The 18,527-nt window shown below is 43.6% G+C and overlaps 1 protein-coding gene across 5 annotated transcripts in view; it reads right to left on the reverse strand.

The window, feature by feature from the left end:
* The window catches only part of HIPK2 (homeodomain interacting protein kinase 2), a 187,502-nt gene that overhangs the window by 19,120 nt on the left and 149,855 nt on the right, over positions 1 to 18,527 (reverse strand). For 2 of the 5 annotated variants that reach the window (XM_081244933.1, XM_081244931.1), the window contains 5 exons: positions 18,253 to 18,415; positions 14,466 to 14,673; positions 13,249 to 13,370; positions 3,830 to 3,972; positions 864 to 1,043 (listed from right to left, as the gene is read on the reverse strand). In XM_081244933.1, coding sequence (XP_081101059.1) covers positions 864 to 1,043; positions 3,830 to 3,972; positions 13,249 to 13,370; positions 14,466 to 14,673; positions 18,253 to 18,415 — 816 coding nt within the window. The remainder of the gene's footprint in view (positions 1 to 863; positions 1,044 to 3,829; positions 3,973 to 13,248; positions 13,371 to 14,465; positions 14,674 to 18,252; positions 18,416 to 18,527) is intronic. The other 3 variants (XM_081244935.1, XM_081244934.1, XM_081244932.1) reach the window with 3 other exon arrangements.

An 18,527-nucleotide genomic window follows, 5' to 3' on the forward strand; every position in this document is an offset into this window, starting at 1 on the left:
AGTGGAAGACACCGTTTTGAAATGTCTGATGAGTTCTGACAAATGTACAGTCAGGTAACCCCCATCACGATCCAGATATAGAACTCTGTCATCACCTTGAAAAATTCCCTTATGCTCTTTGCTTGTCAATCCTCTCCTCTCCAACCCTAGTCCCTGGCAGCTCCTGATCTAATCTCTGTCCCTATAGTTTAACCTTTTCCAAGATACCTTATCAATGGAATTAAACAGCACATGGCCTTTGTCAATTTTGATTTTTAAGAGTTCATGGAGATGAAACTGGATTTAAAGGAAATGGGAAAGATTATTGTTCTGCTGGTTAGTGTCTAGGATTAACCAAAGTTACTGCTTATATTTAAACAAGTAGCTAAATGAGTTAAATTTCTGACCTTAGATTTCAAAAAAAGCACATTTCTGCACTACCATTTTTTTTTTTTTTTTTTTTTTGGCTGCACCGCAAGCCGGGTCTTAGTTCCAGGACCAGGGATTGACAGGGCGGCCATGGCAGTGAAAGCACCAAGTCCTAACCGCTGGACTGCCAGGGAATTCCCTCTACTACTTTTAAATAAAGTTATTATGGTTTTGAAAATGCAACTTCAGAGATCAGCCTGAGTGTTTTCTAGAGAAGTGGAGAACCGCTCAAGGCCCAGACACTGAACACTGTGGTCCCAGGCCCCCAGCCTTTGGGTGCTGGCAGGGTCAGCACTCAGACCTCAGAATGAGTGCCTCCTTCAAACCCTAGTGCTCCCCACATGGTCTAGCAAATTCTACCGGCCACTTTCTGTCCCACTCCAGGGATCCAGATCTTTAACTTCCAAGCTCCTTGAGGTCTCCTTCCTCCAGGGATAGACTCTTTCACCACCTACCTCGCGGAGGACTGGTGCTGCTTACTCTTCCGGGAGGAAGTGGTGCTGGTAGGTTGCTGCCGCATCACATGGGCCACGCCCACATTTAAGGGTTGAGCTGCTGGAAGGGTCACATGACCAGTCAGTAGCGCCGGCTGCTGCATGATGGGATTGTAATGGCTGCCGTGAGCATGCGTGTTCCTAAAAGATGGGAAAACAGGCTCTTTACTGGTTTTATAGAAACAGAGCTCGTTTTTAAGATAAAGTTCCCTCCCCAATTAAAAGGCAAACTAAAACCAAAAGGTGGGTCTCTCACTACCCGGAGAGCTGTTGAAGGGAGGAGCCACCCCAGATGACTTCAACAGGTAAGTTTCCCTGGTGCAGTAACATTTAAGTGGCAGGGACACAGCTTGGTGAGTGAGAATGAGGGCATTTCAAGCGGGGAGAATGCCAAGTGGGCAGACTCAGCTTAAGTTCTGGGGAGAGAAAATAAATATTCCCTCCAGCTTTTCAAGTCCCTGAACAGGTGACTGTGCTGTGTATTTTATTTTAGAATTTACCAAGTGCCTTCAGTGGGTGATTCCACTCTGTGAGGGAGGCAGGATACCTTAGTAATACCATTTTATAAGGGAGGATATTGTAGTTTATGTGAAAAACAAACTTCGAAGACTGGGAGCCGTATGTTTCTGGCATTAGGGAGTGTTAACACTTTAGACTTTTCTCAGCGTCTAGCACAATGCTTAGGCGTGTAGCAGCTGATTAATGAGTTATACGCTTCCTGAATGAACAATCAGATTAACTGAAGGCTGACTAGACATGTATAGAGTTTGGTACTAAGTGAAAATTACTAACGTCGGACACATGTTGATAAGAAATACTGCCAGCCATTATCCTGAAAATGGGTTATATGGGATCTGGGTTGTGTGGCGCTCAAAGGCTTACTTTCCCACAGAAATATTAAGAGTAGTGATGAATTAAGAGAACTGCCCATAAAAACCCATTTAATACATAATAAAATGAAAAGGTATAGAATTCATCTGAATTTTTAAATTATGAAATTTATCTTTGAAACTTAGGGGGAAAGATGAATAGGAAAAAAAGAAGTAGGGAGACACTTTTGTAGAGATTTTGATAGTCTTCTGGATATTTACATGAACTTTAGAAACTGATGTTGTAGCTTCTTTACTTTGTTGCTATTTCATCTACAGACATGGCACTCTTTTTCCTTTGATACAGGTCTAGCACTGGTACTTCTCTTTTGTTTATTAGCCATGATTACGGATGTTCTTTGGACCACACATGAAATGGAGAAGAGACTGAAAAGAAACTGTTGGCTTTAGGTGTCTTCAGATAAGAGATGAGGAGGAACGAGGCATGAGGGGTAAGAAAATATGCATGAATGAGTGAGTATGTGAGTATTGCTGAAATTCAGTGACCTAGAAATGCTGAAAGACAAAGGAAAGAAGGAGTACAGCGTTATGTGTGGTCTTTTAGGAGAAGAAGGGGTGAGGAAAAAAAAACAGCTGGTCAAACAGCTTTCCACTTGGTTGCTGTCCCTAATGAGCTGAAGAGGGAAGGTGGTCTTGCTGAGCACGAACCAGTGTGAATGGGGGAAGGGCAGATAACAGATCTATTTACTGCCTGTCACGTACCAGGCGCTGGTACGGTATGGTACGTTAACTTCAGTCAAGTGCTTTGTTTCTTTATCTTAAATTTAACCCTCCCAACAATCCTATGAATAGACATGAATATCCCAGCTTTACTGAAGAAGAACCAAGGCTCATACAGGTTAAGTAACTTTTCCCAGGTCATGCAGGGCCAGACATGACCCCAGTTTTACCCGGTATGAAAGGGCTTCCAAAATGAGTGGGGGTAGGTGTAGGGGGAGTGCTGTCAGTGGGAAGTGAATGGGGCTGTGACAAACAGTCCATGTTCCTCTCTTCTTCTTACTAAATTAAATTAGAATTAGTATATTAGTAATTAGAAAATTAACTGGCAGAACAGAGGAAGCTGCAGTTGAGGCTGGACTGGGGGCCTCTCTACCTCTCTACCTTTCATCCAGAGCTCTTCATTCACAGTAGCCTTTCAGGTCAGAAAAGGAGCTGTCAGGAGGCTCCATGGTTGGTATGGAGACTGTCAAGAGGGTGAGGGCTGTGACCTGCCCTGATGTTTGGGCTGAAAGCGAGACAGTGCAGAGGGCCACGGGAAGTTGGGGACAACTTGGGGGCTGCCATTTGGCTCTGCCTGGTGCAGGGGGGCATGGTGGTGGTGTTGGGATGGGGTGGGTGGCAGGTACAAGGAAAAGTGGAAAGCGGCCATAAAAACAACGGAGCAATGTGTCAGTGATGAAGCTGGCGAGTGGGATGGGGTGGGGGGCTCTGGAAACAGATGCAGGGGGTGTGGCGTGCTGGTGGCTGTCAGCTGGTTGCCTCTGGGGTCTGCGGAAAGTGCACTTGGATCTCGAAGATATGACTATCAACTGAAGAGACACACTCAGCAAACACACCAGAGTTTATCATCCCCAATAAAGCCCTTTCTGTCAAGCCTTCCCCTGGGAGGTCTGCTATGACTCCAGTGTGCTCGTGTCTCAGAACACCTCGAGAACACTTTCTGGAATTGCACAGGAGCCCCAGGGACTCTCTTCTGCATCCTTTCACTGGTGACAAATCTTTGTTTTCTGGGAGTGGAATTTAATTCTGAGAAACAACCAAAAAATCATCCCATGCCAAGTCTGGTGAATTACACTGGTGATCAAATAATGCAACTGAATTTTGGGTTGAAAATGACAACTGACCATAATGTAATGAAGCTGATTTTCTAGTGTCCTGGTACACATTTATTTAAAAATAACCTCTCATTACACTGTAGTCTTATTCCACCTAATAATCTTTTTAATTTAAAAAGTAGGGGATTCTGCCAGCCCGGCAGCTCTCTGGGTCAGTGGTAGACGTGCCTCCCATCCCAGACATGCCTGCTGCCTTGCTTACCTCCAGTCGGCCAACTGCTGGGTGCCGGCCATGGTCTCGGGAATCACAGTCGCATGCTGCACCGACGTGTGCGTGGCCACCCCAGTCAGCTGCTGCCACGCCGGGGGAAGCAGGATCTGCTGGGTCCCACTTGGCCAGGCCTGCTGTAGGACAGAGGACGTTTGCTATCACCATGTCTGTTAGTCATAAAATCAATCTGCATGAGTCAAGCACTTATTCTGTGCCCAGGGTTGTGCTAGACCCTGTGATAGGTGTGAAACTGGAGACCTGCTCTCTGGCCTCAGAAACCAGGGGAGATGAAATTAGCACATGGGACGTCAGTAGAAGACAGTAAGTATATGGGCAAAGAACTGTATGGAAGCAATTCATTCACATAGAAGAATGATTTATTTATAAATTTGCTCTAATGAACAATGCTTAAAATTTCCAAGAGTTCATTTATTGATTTATTCTGTCACACAATTATGTGCAAGAGATTGAGGTAGTTGAATTGGGCCATACAAGGGTAACTTCTTGCCCTCAAGAAGTTTTCTGTCTAGTATCCTTTATTTAATATTTTGCCTTTTGTTTAGCAGCTAGAATCTAGAGGTCCAACTTGTGTTATCTTCTGAATCTAAGTTAACATAATTCTGAGATCACCAAGTATCCGATACTTGCCTGCAACTGAGGGCAGGCAAGCGTGCAGTACAGTTCTTAGCTGGAACCTTAAGCTTAACTGAGAATTACCTTGACTTCCTCAAAGCAGAAATGAGACAGTGAGGAAGTCACAGCTTGATTCTTCGTAAATGTTAAGCTTTTTCTAAGAAGTCTAAAATGAACTTTCTTGATTCCTCCTTGAACAGACTTACACGTGTGCGTGCATGTGCGTGTATTGTGTTTTGAACTCTCTGTATCTTCAATCACTATTCTGCTTGCCTTTGGTTATTAAATGATTCACAATGAACACAGCTGTCCAAAGTTGGACACTTGAAGGAACACCACTAAGGTAAAATTCCTCTTGGGCAGGTCAAGGACTTAAACATTTGGGATCTTAGTTATATCTCTCTTTCCATCAGGATGGAGATGACTGACACTGGGTAATGAATATAATGTAGTGCTCCACAAACTGTGCATGTGTTTAATAGGTGTGTTGTGGCTCACATGTACAAAAAAGCACTTCTGGAAATGGATTACAAATTTGAGTCAAGGCTTAATAAACAGCGATGTGTATAAAATGATATAGCCGCAGTTTAGACCTGAGTGGATCGTTCACCTGGTCTATCCTGTCATCTCTGTTGCAGATGAGACCCAGTGAAATCTCTTATACCTCGTAGATATTGCCTGTTTGCTTATTGATCTTTTTTGATAGAGGCAGAAAGCTCAGGGACCACAGATAAAACAGTAAATGCTTAATAAATGTTTGTTGATGAAGGAAGCAGTGCTACCAAGGCAATTAACTATACTTAACTGTATTTCAGGTTTACTGAATTCAAACACAGTGAGCAGAAAAATAATGTAATTGATTGAAACAGTTATGAGCTCAAAAGCTTAAATGAATAACAGTTTCACTGGCAGTAAGATTTCTACTGATTTTGCCTGGAACTTATTTCAGATCTCATAAAAAGCACGTGTTTTGACTAATGTCATCTTTAAATAATAAATCTTGATATCAAGCTAAGGACATTATTTTTTCCCTATTTCCCTAAAATGAATATTAACATTTTACTTCAAAGAGAGATATTTTTGTACCTCTATCACTGATTGATGTGTTCAACTCATTTCAGACAACACTTCATCAGATATTTCTATAATTGATTACTACTTTATAATTTATAAGATTAGCGCTGATATTTCTGGACGCATACTGTGTGCCAAGCATAGAACTAAGACCATAAATAGATTTTCTGACTTTATCTTAAGACCAATCCTGTGAGGTAGGGACTGCTTTCCCCTCCCTTTTCTCAAATGAGTAAACTGAAACACAGAGAAGTTAACTAGCTTGCCTGGAAATATGGGAAATTAAACGTACATTTACTGCTCTTCCTCTTTAAGCTCAACTAAAATGACAGTGAAGGAATGAAAAAAATATATAGATCCATAGGACAAAGAGAACAGGAAGTGACAATAACAGTTAACAACATTTTAGAAGCTGTTAAACTGAAGGGCGATTACTGAGTTCACAGACTGAAGGAATCTAAGGACAAGTCTGTATATTAAACTATGAGATGCCTTCGCCCCCAGATCCCTGGTATGTAGAATTATTACCCGGCCTCCCCAGTCTCAAAGCAGGAGCCTGGAGGATTCTCTCTAGGGAAACTGACTATTCCAAGAGAAAAAAATATAGATACATTTGACGAGAGGGGATCTGCCAGTGAAAATGCTGAGCTCACTCCTTACTGGTCTATAAAGAAGCCCACATTCAGCTATGGAGAAGTCCACCGCCCTGCCCATGAAGCTCTCCAGTTATTTTAGTGCTTCAGTCTTAGATATGAATGAACAGCCAGGGATCTCCAGATTTTAAAGGAAACTTCTAACATGAAAGAGACTAAAACAAAAAAATGAAACTCAGAGGAAACAACAACAGTGTAGGAATCAGAAGAAAATTTCAAAAAAATATGTAATTAATGTCCTCATAGAGGTAAAAAAAAATCTATCTACCTATCTATCTATCTCCATGAAACAAGATCATGTATAAGAAGATATATCTATATTCATAGAACAAGAAAGAACTCTTGGAAATGAGAACTATGACAACAGAAATTAACGATTCCATAGAGTTGAGAAAATATTAGGAAGTAGCACAGATCGAATATATAGAGACAAAAAAGTGGGCAGGGTTGGGGGGAGATATGAGAATCATTAGATCACTTCAGAAACACCAGCACCTAATTAATAAGAATTCCGCAAAGAGGAAACAGAGAAAATGGAAGGGAAGAAGTTAACAAAGTCAAAAATAAAAGAAAATTCTCCAGGTAAAAAGGGCAAATAGGTTGTCCAGGACAATGTATTCTAGAAGACTCACAAGGAAACATGCAGTCATGAAATCTCAGACCACTGTAGACAAGGAGAGTCTTAAAAGATTTCAGAAAGAGAGAAAAATAACAACCACTGAACTTCTCAATATGCTCAAACACATCAACACATCAAACACACATGCCTTTTAGAACTCTGGAAGTTTGGGGCTGCATAATAATAGACACAGAGGAAACTAACCGAATGAAAAGATGAGACAACCATTAATTCCAGGAAAAACAAGTTGTACAGGAAGAGAAATGGAATCATAGTATATTATGAAGCTCAGCTGAAAATAATATGATACAATATCGATGATAATAATTAATCAAATTTAAATTCAAAAATAACTTCCGGGCCTCCCTGGTGGCGCAGTGGTTGAGAGTCCGCCTGCCGATGCAGGGGATATGGGTTCGTGCCCCGGTCTGGGAGGATCCCATATGCCGTGGAGCGGCTGGGCCCGTGAGCCATGGCCGCTGAGCCTGCGCGTCCGGAGCCTGTGCTCCGCGACGGGAGGGGCCACAACAGTGAGAGGCCCGCATACCGCAAAAAAAAAAAAAAAAAAAAAAAAAAAAACTTCCCCAGAGTGATAGAGCCAGTAAGTGGTGGGGCTGGCACCTGGACACGGGCAGTCAAATTCTAGAGCCCATGCTCTCAGCCAAGCTACTACCTCTTTTTATGGAGATGATACATAAAAATGCTGGCCCTATTCAGGATCAGGTGTTGGTGGTAACTGCATAAAAGTGGTATGAAAAAGTCTTCCTTATTCATTAACAGTATCAGGCAGCAAGCAAGATTGACACAGACAGCAAGACAGAATGGTTGGAAAGACTGGCTGAAAATAACCAGAGAAGGTTTCGAGAAGCATCGAAGTTTTGTATTTTAACAGTTTAAAGAGTCCAAGCCAGTGGTTTATCCTTAGGGAAACATTTAAAGGGGTTCAGGTGATACAAGCTGATTGGCTAGAAGAATGCACAAAACTTCATGGCAGGGCAGAGTCTACAAGGATCTGGCAAACAGAAATCTCCATATCCTGGGGGCTCTGAAAGGTCAAAGGGGGTTTGGGATCTTGCCATTTGAAAAGTGAGATAAATTCAATACTGCATCCATCAAGAACTGTACTTCCCATCTCTCTACTTTTACCTCCTCATTCACAGTTTCTGATGGTGGTCAAGATGCCAGCTCCGGGCTGGGCCTTGGAAGGACAGAGGTGACAGCTCCGGTACCAAAAAAGCGTTACTGGTAAGGCACTCCGTATCGCCCTCCTGTCACTGAACTGAGAGCGTGCGAGTACACCCTCTTCTTCCATGGACACATCTTGGGAGTGCCCCAGACACAGTGTTTCCCTTTGAGGGACACGTGATGCTGCTGGGAGGTGGGGCAGAAAAGGGCACAGCAAACAAAGCTAACATGAGGGATGGATTTAAAAGACTCTCTAAACTTTCACAGATAAACTCCTTGAAAAGGTACAACTATTTAGATAAAAAGAAATACGCAGGGCTTCCCTGGTGGCGCAGTGGTTGGGAGTCCGCCTGCCGATGCAGGGGACACGGGCTCGTGCCCCAGTCCGGGAAGATCCCACGTGCCGCGGAGCGGCTGGGCCCGTGAGCCATGGCCGCTGAGCCTGCGCGTCCGGAGCCTGTGCTCCGCAACGGGAGAGGCCACAACAGTGAGAGGCCCGCGTACCGCAAAAAAAAAAAAAAAAAAAAAAAAGAAATACGCAGAATTTTGGGATATATTTAAAGTAATAATCTTTGGAGTGCCTTTGCCTGATACCTAGAAATTTACCCAAGATAAATGAAGGTGTCAGCTTCCATGTTTAATTATTGCTTTTTTCTTTTTTTTTTTTAATAGCTGCCCTACTAGTTTTAGAAGTTAGCTTATTTTCGTCCTTTGAAGGGGCCATTAAAAAATACCTAGGAGAGGACTTCCCTGGTGGCGCAGTGGTCAAGAATCGCCTGCCAAGGCAGGGGACACGGGTTCGAGCCCTGGTCTGGGAAGATCCCACATGCCGCGAAGCAACTAAGCCCGTGCGCCACAACTACTGAGCCTGTGCTCTAGAGCCCGCGAGCTACAACTACTGAGCCCGCACGCCTAGACTCCGTGCTCCACAACAAGAAAAGCCACCGCAATGAGAAGCACATGCACTGCAATGAAGAGTAGCCCCCTCTCACTGCAACTAGAGAAAGCCTGTGCACAGCAAGAGAAAGCCTGTGCACAGCAACAAAGATCCAATGAAGCCAAAAAAAGAGAAAAAACCCAAAAACCTAGGAAAGCTCGACCTTAATAGGCTAACATATTGGCATGAACTGAGTGACAGAAAAATCAAAAGCAACCAATAAACAAAAAGACACACAGTGATGCTAGATAGGACAAGACTTTTTTTTTTTTAAACTTAAATCTCTCTTAGGCGTCTCTGCATGTCAAGACACTTTGGTCTATCGTGTCCTTTTTTTTTTTTGCGGTACGCGGGCCTCTCACTGCTGTGGCCTCTCCCGTTGTGGAGCACAGGCTCTGGACGCGCAGGCTCAGCGGCCATGGCTCACGGGCCCAGCCGCTCCGCGGCATGTGGGATCTTCCCAGACCGGGGCACGAACCCGTGTCCCCTGCATCGGCAGGCGGACTCTCAACCACTGCACCATCAGGGAAGCCCTACTGTGCCCTTTTTAATGGCTACATGGTGTTCTGTTTTATGGATGTATCAATTTATTTAGCAAATCTCCTCCTGAGGAACGTTCAAATTGCTCCCAGCAGTTCCCTGTTATAAACACTGTAGCAATTAAAATCCTTGTACATGTATTTTTTTTTTTTTTTTTGGTTCACTTTCCCACTTAGTGCTTTAGGTTAAATTCACTTGGAGATTTACAGCACGTTCGGGACTCCTTTTCAAGTACGCAGTAGGTAAAGCCCTTCCCTGCTATGATTAAAGGACTGAAATTCAGAAATGCTGAGCATGTTGGTTTCCACCAAACTGAACAATGAAGAACGTCTATTTTAGCTAGTAAGAGATGCCAAGTATTCTTTCTTTCAGAGATGGTTCCTGGCTTACTAGAGTTAAGTGTGTAAACACAAAAAAGGATCTATAAGTACCCTTTAGAGTACATGTGAATTCTGCAGGTTTTGGCTCACAGATGAGCAGCAGTGGGAAAGTGGCCTGGATTTCTGCCAGTCAGATAAAGTATGAGCAAGCTGCTTTGCCCCTGGAGGGAGCTGTGGTTCTCTTGATCTACCAGGGCCTTTTTTTTAACTCCCTACTACCAAACTGTGCAAACAAAAGGGAGCTATGAGGACCAGAGACAGAGGAAGGAATAGAAGGTGTGCTTTATACACTGAAGGTTCTCTGTTTACAAACTTTCAGCAAGACACAGCTTCCTGTGCCATCAGAAGCTGGTGTTAGTGGTCATTTGCAGTCTCAATTTGGACATAAGAACAAAGAGATGAAGAATGGCTAATATCAATCTCAAACAAGCTGTTCCAGAAAACAGAAGAAGAGGTAATAATATCCAGCATATCTTATGAGATTGGTGTAATCTCGATGCCCAAAGCAGGTAAAGATTCTACAAGAAAGAGAAATTCATGCCACTTCTCACTTATGAACATAGATGCAAAAATACTAGCTATAGTGTTTGCAGACTATCCAGAATTGAAAAGCATACAAACACATCAAGCACAACATGATTAAATAAAGTTCACCTTGGACATACAGGGATAGTTTAACATTACAAAATCTATTAAGTAACTTGGTACATTAACAGATTAAGGAACAAAAACACAGGAGTATTTCAACAGATGAAGAAAGAACATTTGATGCAATTTAATATTAATTCATTAAAAAATTAGCAAACTTGATTAAGTGTCCCTATCAACTCTTCAGAGTAAACAAAATCCCTAATGGCAAGCAGCTAGAAGAATTTCCTTTAAAGTTAGGTTCATCATTGCAGCTCTATTTACAATAGCCCGGAGATGGAAACAACCTAAGTGTCCATCATCGGATGAATGGATAAAGAAGATGTGGCACATATATACAATGGAATATTACTCAGCCATAAAAAGAAATGAAATTGAGCTATTTGTAATGAGGTGGATGGACCTAGAGTCTGTCATACAGAGTGAAGTAAGTCAGAAAGAGAAAGACAAATACCGTATGCTAACACGGAATATGGAATTTAAGAAAAAAAAATGTCACGAAGAACCTAGGGCTAAGACAGGAATAAAGACACAGACCTACTAGAGAATGGACTTGAGGACATGGGGAGGGGGAAGGGTAAGCTGGGATGAAGTGAGAGAGAGGCATGGACATATATACACTACCAAACATAAAATAGATAGCTAGTGGGAAGCAGCCGCATAGCACAGGGAGATCAGCTCCGTGCTTTGTGACCACCTAGAGGGGTGGGATAGGGAGGGTGGGAGGGAGGGAGATGCAAGAGGGAAGAGATATGGGAACATATGTATATGTATAACTGATTCACTTGGTTATAAAGCAGAAACTAACACACCATTGTAAAGCAATTATACTCCAATAAAGATGTAAAAAAAAAAAAAGTTAGGTTCCAGTTAAGGATGCTCAATATTAACACTTATTAAATGTTGTTTTGGAGGGGCTGTCAGCACAGTGATATAAGAACAATAGATAAAAGTTATAAAGATTGTAAAGGAAGAAACAAAACTGTATCATTTGTAAATGAAAAGATAGTCTACATAGAAAATCCAAGGGAATTCACAGAAACAATCAGAACTAATCAGAGTTTGGAAGGATTGCTAGATAACGAACTGAATAAAGAAAAATCAGTTACATTCCTATGAACCAAAGACAAATAATTAGAACATACAGTTAATAAAGTTATTAATAAGAAAACTGTAAAATATTTAGGAATTACTCTAACAAAAGAAATCTTTAGTGAAAGGAATAAAAGGTAATTTATATACAGTTATACCATGTTCAGGGATGACTTAATATTATAAGGATGTCAATTTCCCTAAAAGTAAATATAAATCCAATGCAAGTCCAATAAATACAAACCAGGGTTTTGGGTTTTGTTTTGGCTTGTTTTGGCACCAAAATTCTTATGTAAAGGTGATGATAAAATTCACATGGAAAAGGGAAGGGATAAGAATAGACAGAGAGGGGCTTCCCTGGTGGCGCAGTGGTTGAGGGTCCGCCTGCTGATGCAGGGGAAACGGGTTCGTGCCCCGGTCTGGGAAGATCCTACATGCCGCGGAGCGGCTGGGCCCGTGAGCCATGGCCGCTGAGCCTGCGTGTCCGGAGCCTGCGCTCCGCAATGGGAGAGGCCACAACAGTGAGAGGCCCACATGCCGCAAAAAAAAAAAAAAAAAAAAAAAAGAATACACAGAGAAATTTTGAAGAACAATATAGGAGCAGGGCTTTTCTGACCAGATACCAGACATATATTAAAGTCATAATAGTTAAGACAATACGATATTGGAGCGGACAATGGAATAGGATAGAGTGAGTCCAAAATAGACCTATGCAATGTGACTATATTAAAATTAAAACCCCAAACTTCTATTCAACAAAAGACACCATAAGTAAGTAAGTGTCTTTGGGAACCAACTTTATTTAAAAACAAAAGTGCTTCTAAACTAACATTTTGGTCAAGCTGTCCTTGACGCCCAACGACAGAAACAGTACAGCATGGCGGTTAAAATACAGATGCTGGTGTCTTGGGTTTCTATTCTGGTTCTGCCACCTAATTGCCGTGTGACTCTGAGCCAGTGCTTGTGCTTCACTTCCCCTATTTGTCAGAAGGAGACAAATACCTTACTATGTTGTGGGGATTAAATCAATAACAACTGTAAAGTGCCTGGCAAAATGAGGATGTATTTGTTATTAAGGTTCAAGTGACATTAAGGATTGATTACTATTATCATTACACCACTATGGTTACCTAAAATTTCCACGACACTTTGCAAATTTTCAACCAGTTTCACCTCTGTGATTTCATTCTAAGAATCTGTCAGAGTACCTGTGTGAACAGATAAGGAAGGTTCCATCCCAAAGCTTCTGTCATCCTGGTTTTCAACTATAAAACAAAGAGATAATCTCCAAGGCTCTTTTGGGCTTTAAAAAAATAATTTCAATTTTACAAGGAAGAAATGCTAACTGACTTGCCTTGGGTCACAGAGAGTTAGGATTAAACCCTAGGTCTCCCATATTAATTTGCATTACAAAGATACAATGATAATTTCCCCAGGCTCTCCCTGTGTCTAAATTTCTTCTTGTAATTGTAAGCTAGATACTTAGGAAGGTAATTCACTTGGGGATCATTCAGAATATTACTGATATATTCTAATGATCTGAAGCATCTAACTCATTGCCAGGGAGGGAATTAGCAAAGATATGGCTCTTTTGTGAACAACATTAACATGGACCATGGTAATACCAGTAATAATAAAGAAAGAATTACCTGGGCAAGCAGACCTGGTTGGATCTGAAGAGGCTGAGCTCCTGGGGCTTGAGTGACGATGGGAACTGCGTTTTCCATTCTCACAGAGTAGCCAGCATGCTTAGAGGGAGAGGCCTGCAATCCTAGTCCAGACAACGGGCAAGGGGGAAAAGGGCTAAGTGACTGGAAACAGCTGGACGAGGAGAACCTTCCTAGCCCGCTGTGTCAGCTCTCAGCTTCCCTTGGCACTAGATACCGACTGGTCCTTTGGAAGTCTCCCCTTTAGTTTCTAACTTAAAAAAAAATTTTTTTTTTTCTTTTGGCCGTGCCACATGGCTTGCGGGATCTTACTTCCCCGACCAGGGATTGAACCCAGGCCCTTGGCAGTGAAAGCATGGAGGCCTAACCACTGGACTGCCAGGGAATTCCCTCTAACTTAAAATTTAAAAAAACCACGAAAACAGCCTTGAATGTTTTCAAAGACTAGGTCAAATTAAGGAATCTTTAAAGCCAAAAGTGGAACAGTTATGCTGGCAAATTACAGCAGGAAAACAACATGAAGATATATCTTTCGACATGAAGATATATCTGCCTATGTCAAAGCCAGGCCTTGGGGGAGGAGTGAGGCGGCTGGAATTGCACTGATTCAGACTGAACCACGTAGACTTACACCAGGAGGGTTTCAGAAACAAATTCTTGAGCTTTCTGTGTAAACTGTAACCAAGCAGTCAACTCCAGCTTAGAATTTTCAGGAGAAGAGTGCCGGGGGGCATGGCCAAAGGATCACCTGGTGGGCACGTGGTCGGGGGGTGGTGTCCAGGAAATGCTTTTCAGACAGATTTATATTCTTCACAAGAACTGGGACTAGTTGGCTGTTGGAGATCGGCAATTTTTTACAGATAAGCCACACAGGATATTCCATGTGAGGAAATGCAAGAGCTGACATCAGCATAACAATGGGAACACACACAATGTGCTGATTTACAGACAGCAGCTGGGCCTGGGACGAAACCACTGGCAGGTGATGAGAATAACAAGGCGCTGACTTGGTGCCGAAACGTAAGTCCCACTGTTTCTAGGCTGGCCACCGCAGCACGGGGGCCCTCAAGTTCAGTGATGCCAGGGCTCTCACCAAAAGAAATGAAGAGGGCTTTAGCAGGACAGAAGAGTTTGGGGGCCGGCGCCCCAGAGGTGGTCCTCTTGGAAGCAGGTGAGAAGCTGTGTCCGCTCAGCCTTACCTTGGAAGCCGGGTGGACACACGATGAGCGCTTGCTGGAAGGGGTCGGGCCGGGCGCAGATCTGGGCCGCTCCCGTCTGCAGGGGCATGCTCCGCTGGGCCACCGCAGCCATGGATGCCGCTGAGGGCTGGTAGAGTGCAGATTGGTAGTTTAGTATGGAGACTTCAGGATTGGCTAAGGAAATAGTGGCACTGGTGGAGGTGGGAGCCTAAAGGAATGGTGGGGATTAAACAAAAATAAACACAAATAAAAAATGAGGGAGGTGGCATGTTGGGAGACACGAATCTAAATCAAATAAATGAACTCAAAGAAGAGCAAACACACAAACGAAAACCAAGAGCAAAAAAGCAAAAACAGGGGAGTGGAAATACAGTTGGAAAGTCTCAGGGAAAAAGCAGGCACCTGCAGCCCCATGAGACACAGAACCACCTTCGGTGCTTACATTCAGGCCTGTTCCTAACATTTATGGGGCCTGCAAATGCAAATGGACGCCTGCATATCACGTCTAAATACTGCAAAGTTAAAAATCGGCTAAAGGACTTACATTCTGCCCTTCCACTTGGACACGTACACTTTCATAACCACCTGGAAGACTGGGTTTGAGTTTGAATCCCTCTTGGATTCCTTGGCTTGGCCACTGGAACGTGGAGCTGAATGCCTGCCTTCCTTCTCTCCCTGTCCCAGCTCTGTACCACAACTTGAGGGCCTTTGAGTGCATGTATTTGGACTTGGTGGTACAGTCCATACTGGGGAGGATGAAACCAAGCCTGGGGTGCCAGGTAGCCAGAGCTTGGCATGGAAGCACACATACCTGGGGAGGGCCCAGGCAGGGGGCCCTTTTTCTCAGGTCTAAGGGCAGCACTGTTTACAGATGCCCTGAGATGTCTGCAGAGCACCGTTACTGTAAAGAAATACGCTGCAGAAATAGAGACGGAGAGGGACATGCTGAGACTGGGGTTACTTGTTGGAATTCGGTGCATTCTCATGCTGGTGTTCAACTACTAAAGCTGGAAGGCAGGGAGAAAGGATGCCAGTGGGCCAAGAGAATTTAAATGGAGATGGGTTAGACAGATACTGAACTTATGTCCTCTTTCCTTTCTCTTCCAGAAAGAGACAGCATTTGAGATTGAAATTCCACGTGAAGCAAAGCCACACACGGAAGGAAAAGAAATTCTAAATTGGGAATTCTCCAGTTTCACCCCATCTTAAGTCTTCTTCATGCTGATCCTTTAGCAAGATAGGTGGTTACCTATGGCTTCAAATTCAACCTTGTTTCTAAGAGGTTTTGCCACTAGAGGTTACAAGGACTAAAAAAGTAAGGAGGGAAAGAGCCACAAGGATATCGTGGACACATACAAAATTAGGATTTCAAGAAGGGTATGCATGTGTGTCAAATGTGATAAAAAGGATAAAGTCTCATTTTACATGATTTTTATACTTATATTTGATGCTGAATTTCAGTGCAAAGCAAAAGAATTTGAAAGTAATCACTTAAATTATTTGGCGCCCATGTTTAGATTTTAAGATATTATTGTAACAATAAGTGTCTGTTTTTGCAGCACCACACAATCGGCCTCCAGGTAGTGTGACTGGGAATGCACGTGTGACACGTGTGGGCCAGCATCTTTTATTGGGTTGGCCAAAAAGTTCGTTTGGGTTTTCCGTAAGATCTTATGAACTTTTTCCATGAGATCTTAGGAACCTGAACGAACTTTTTGGCCAATCTAATTTTTTTTTTTTTAATTGACGTATAGTTCATTTACAATGCTGTGTTAGTTTCTGGTACACAGCAAAGTGATTCAGTTATATATATGTGTGTGTGTGTATATTCTTTTTCATATTCTTTTCCATTATAGGTTACTAAAAGGTATTGAATACAGTTCCCTGTGCTATACAGTAGGTCCTTGTTGTTTATCTGTTTTATATACAGTCGTCTGTATTGGGCCAGCATCTGTGTTGCTACTGATGGCACGACTTGTGTTTCCTCTTTGTTCTCTCCATGGCCTCACCTCTCCGGGAGGCTTCCCCACATACACACTTCCCACCACCTGCTTGCACTCTACACACCAGAGACCAAACCCTCCTCACATCCTCCTGCCTCTGGGCTTTCCTCTTCAGGGCACTAGCACCGATCTCCTCCAGGTTCCCACGCTGGTGCTCAACTACTCCCCCTTCTGGCCAGTCACTGGTACTGCTGCTCCTTCCTTCGAAATGTCCCCAGAACCCTCTTTTTAATCACTACTTCCTTCCTGAGGCCTGTCCTGGTGCCTGGGACCTGTAAGGCCCTGACTAGTGATGTTCTGGCCTCCGCTTCTTCTCTTCCAATTCTTCTTGGACACAGAGGCTAGAACATTCTTTCCAAAAGACTACTTTGTACATGTCGCCACCACGCTGCTCAAAAATCTCCAATTGCTGCCTAACGAATGCTGTATATGCATCTTAGTCTGGCCCTCCTTCCTCACAGTTAGGCCAACCTTCCCATTTCAACGTGTCTTCTACTCTCCCTGCTTACGGCACCAGCAAGATAGTCCACTCACTGTGATGGGGCTCTGGTGATGAAGAACAAAACCACGGGGATATTTTGTCAAGGAGTTCACCTGACTGGCTGTGGCTGCCTTAGCCTGAGGACTGAGCTAGGCACCGGGTGGGAATGTTGATTATTTTGGACTCCAGGCTGTGAACATTAGCTCTTCCCACCAAGGAGAATTGTAAGAACACCAAGGGCCTCCAGGGGGCAGCAGATTCCAGGCAGCCTCTCCTAGAGTTTAGGCAGGAGAGGACAGGCTGGGAAGTAAAGCTGGGCCTTAGCAACACACCATGCCAGGAATGGCCTGGAAAACAGGGTCAATGACTCTTCCGTGGGAGTAGGGGACCTGTCGGAAAAGAGTAAATGGCCAGGCAGAGTATTCACACTTCAGGATTAGAACATATACACTCCTTTCCTATGGGGTGGGGTGTGTGTGTGTGTGTGTACACACACACAGAGGTGTGCTGTTGTCATTAAAGATTGATATTAAGACTGAAAAAAATCTAGGGACATTTATTTGGTGGAACTGGTAAGGCTGGTTGGTGGGAATAAAAGTAAAAGTCTCTTAGATACCAGAGGCAGCCTGAGTGAGGACTTGGGGATTATTCACTCAGTAACTATTTCCTGGGTGTCATCCATATTTCGAGCAGTGTATTAGGTGCTAGATTCTGCTAATTTTCTGCAAAAGGTTGGAAAGCTGTGGGAAGAAAAGCTCAGTTTCCCGGTCCCTTTTTAGTTCTAACTGCTGGAATTCTGCTGACAAGACTGATGAATTGATTCTCCCCAAGAACTGGAAAAGGACAGGTTTTATCTGTCTCGCAAGGAGATCACGTGGACCCAGCAGTGTGGACACCAGGAGCAGGGGCCTGAGCTGGGGGACTGCCAGCATCCCTTCCAGTTCTAGAATTCTCTATCAGGCAGATGTCGGTCATAAAAGGATCACAGCATCTCCTTTACCTTATTCCCACATCAAGACAGGAGAGCAGTAAGAGGTACCATCTCAGAAGTAACTCCCTTAGTGAGTCATTTCTGGGACCTTTCGATGAGCCAGTAGTCAATACAAAGAGTGCCTGGGATTCTCAAAGGAAATAACCTTGGGAACACACGTTCTTACAGAGGTGAATGCGACAACAGAGGGATTTTGTCTGTTGTACGTGATGTTGGAGGAGTTTTGTCTCCTGACTCGGTTTGGTGGGAAAGTAGAATTCCTGTCGCTCACACTGTCGGCCCCGCCTGCCTTCCCCTCCGCTGCCCACTCACCTGGTTGTGGACGGTGTTCAGCTGGTTGTTGAAGGTCATGGTCAGGTTGGTGGATGTGCTGGGGGCCACGTGTGTGATGAAAGGGGTTTTGCTCTGGTTTACCGTGTCATACATGTTCACCCGACGCTTGCAAATCTCCATGTTCTGGAAACATGATTTGACGCTGTTCATGCAAAAGGCAGAGACAGAGGCATTAGGGAAAGACAAGAGGGTAAGGTGGAATACAGGGGAGAAGATGGAGAGAGAAAAAGAGAGAACAGTTAATCTAATCAACA

This window comes from Mesoplodon bidens (genome assembly GCF_964165515.1).
Source record: "Mesoplodon bidens genome assembly, chromosome: 9".
NCBI lineage: Eukaryota > Metazoa > Chordata > Mammalia > Artiodactyla > Ziphiidae > Mesoplodon > Mesoplodon bidens.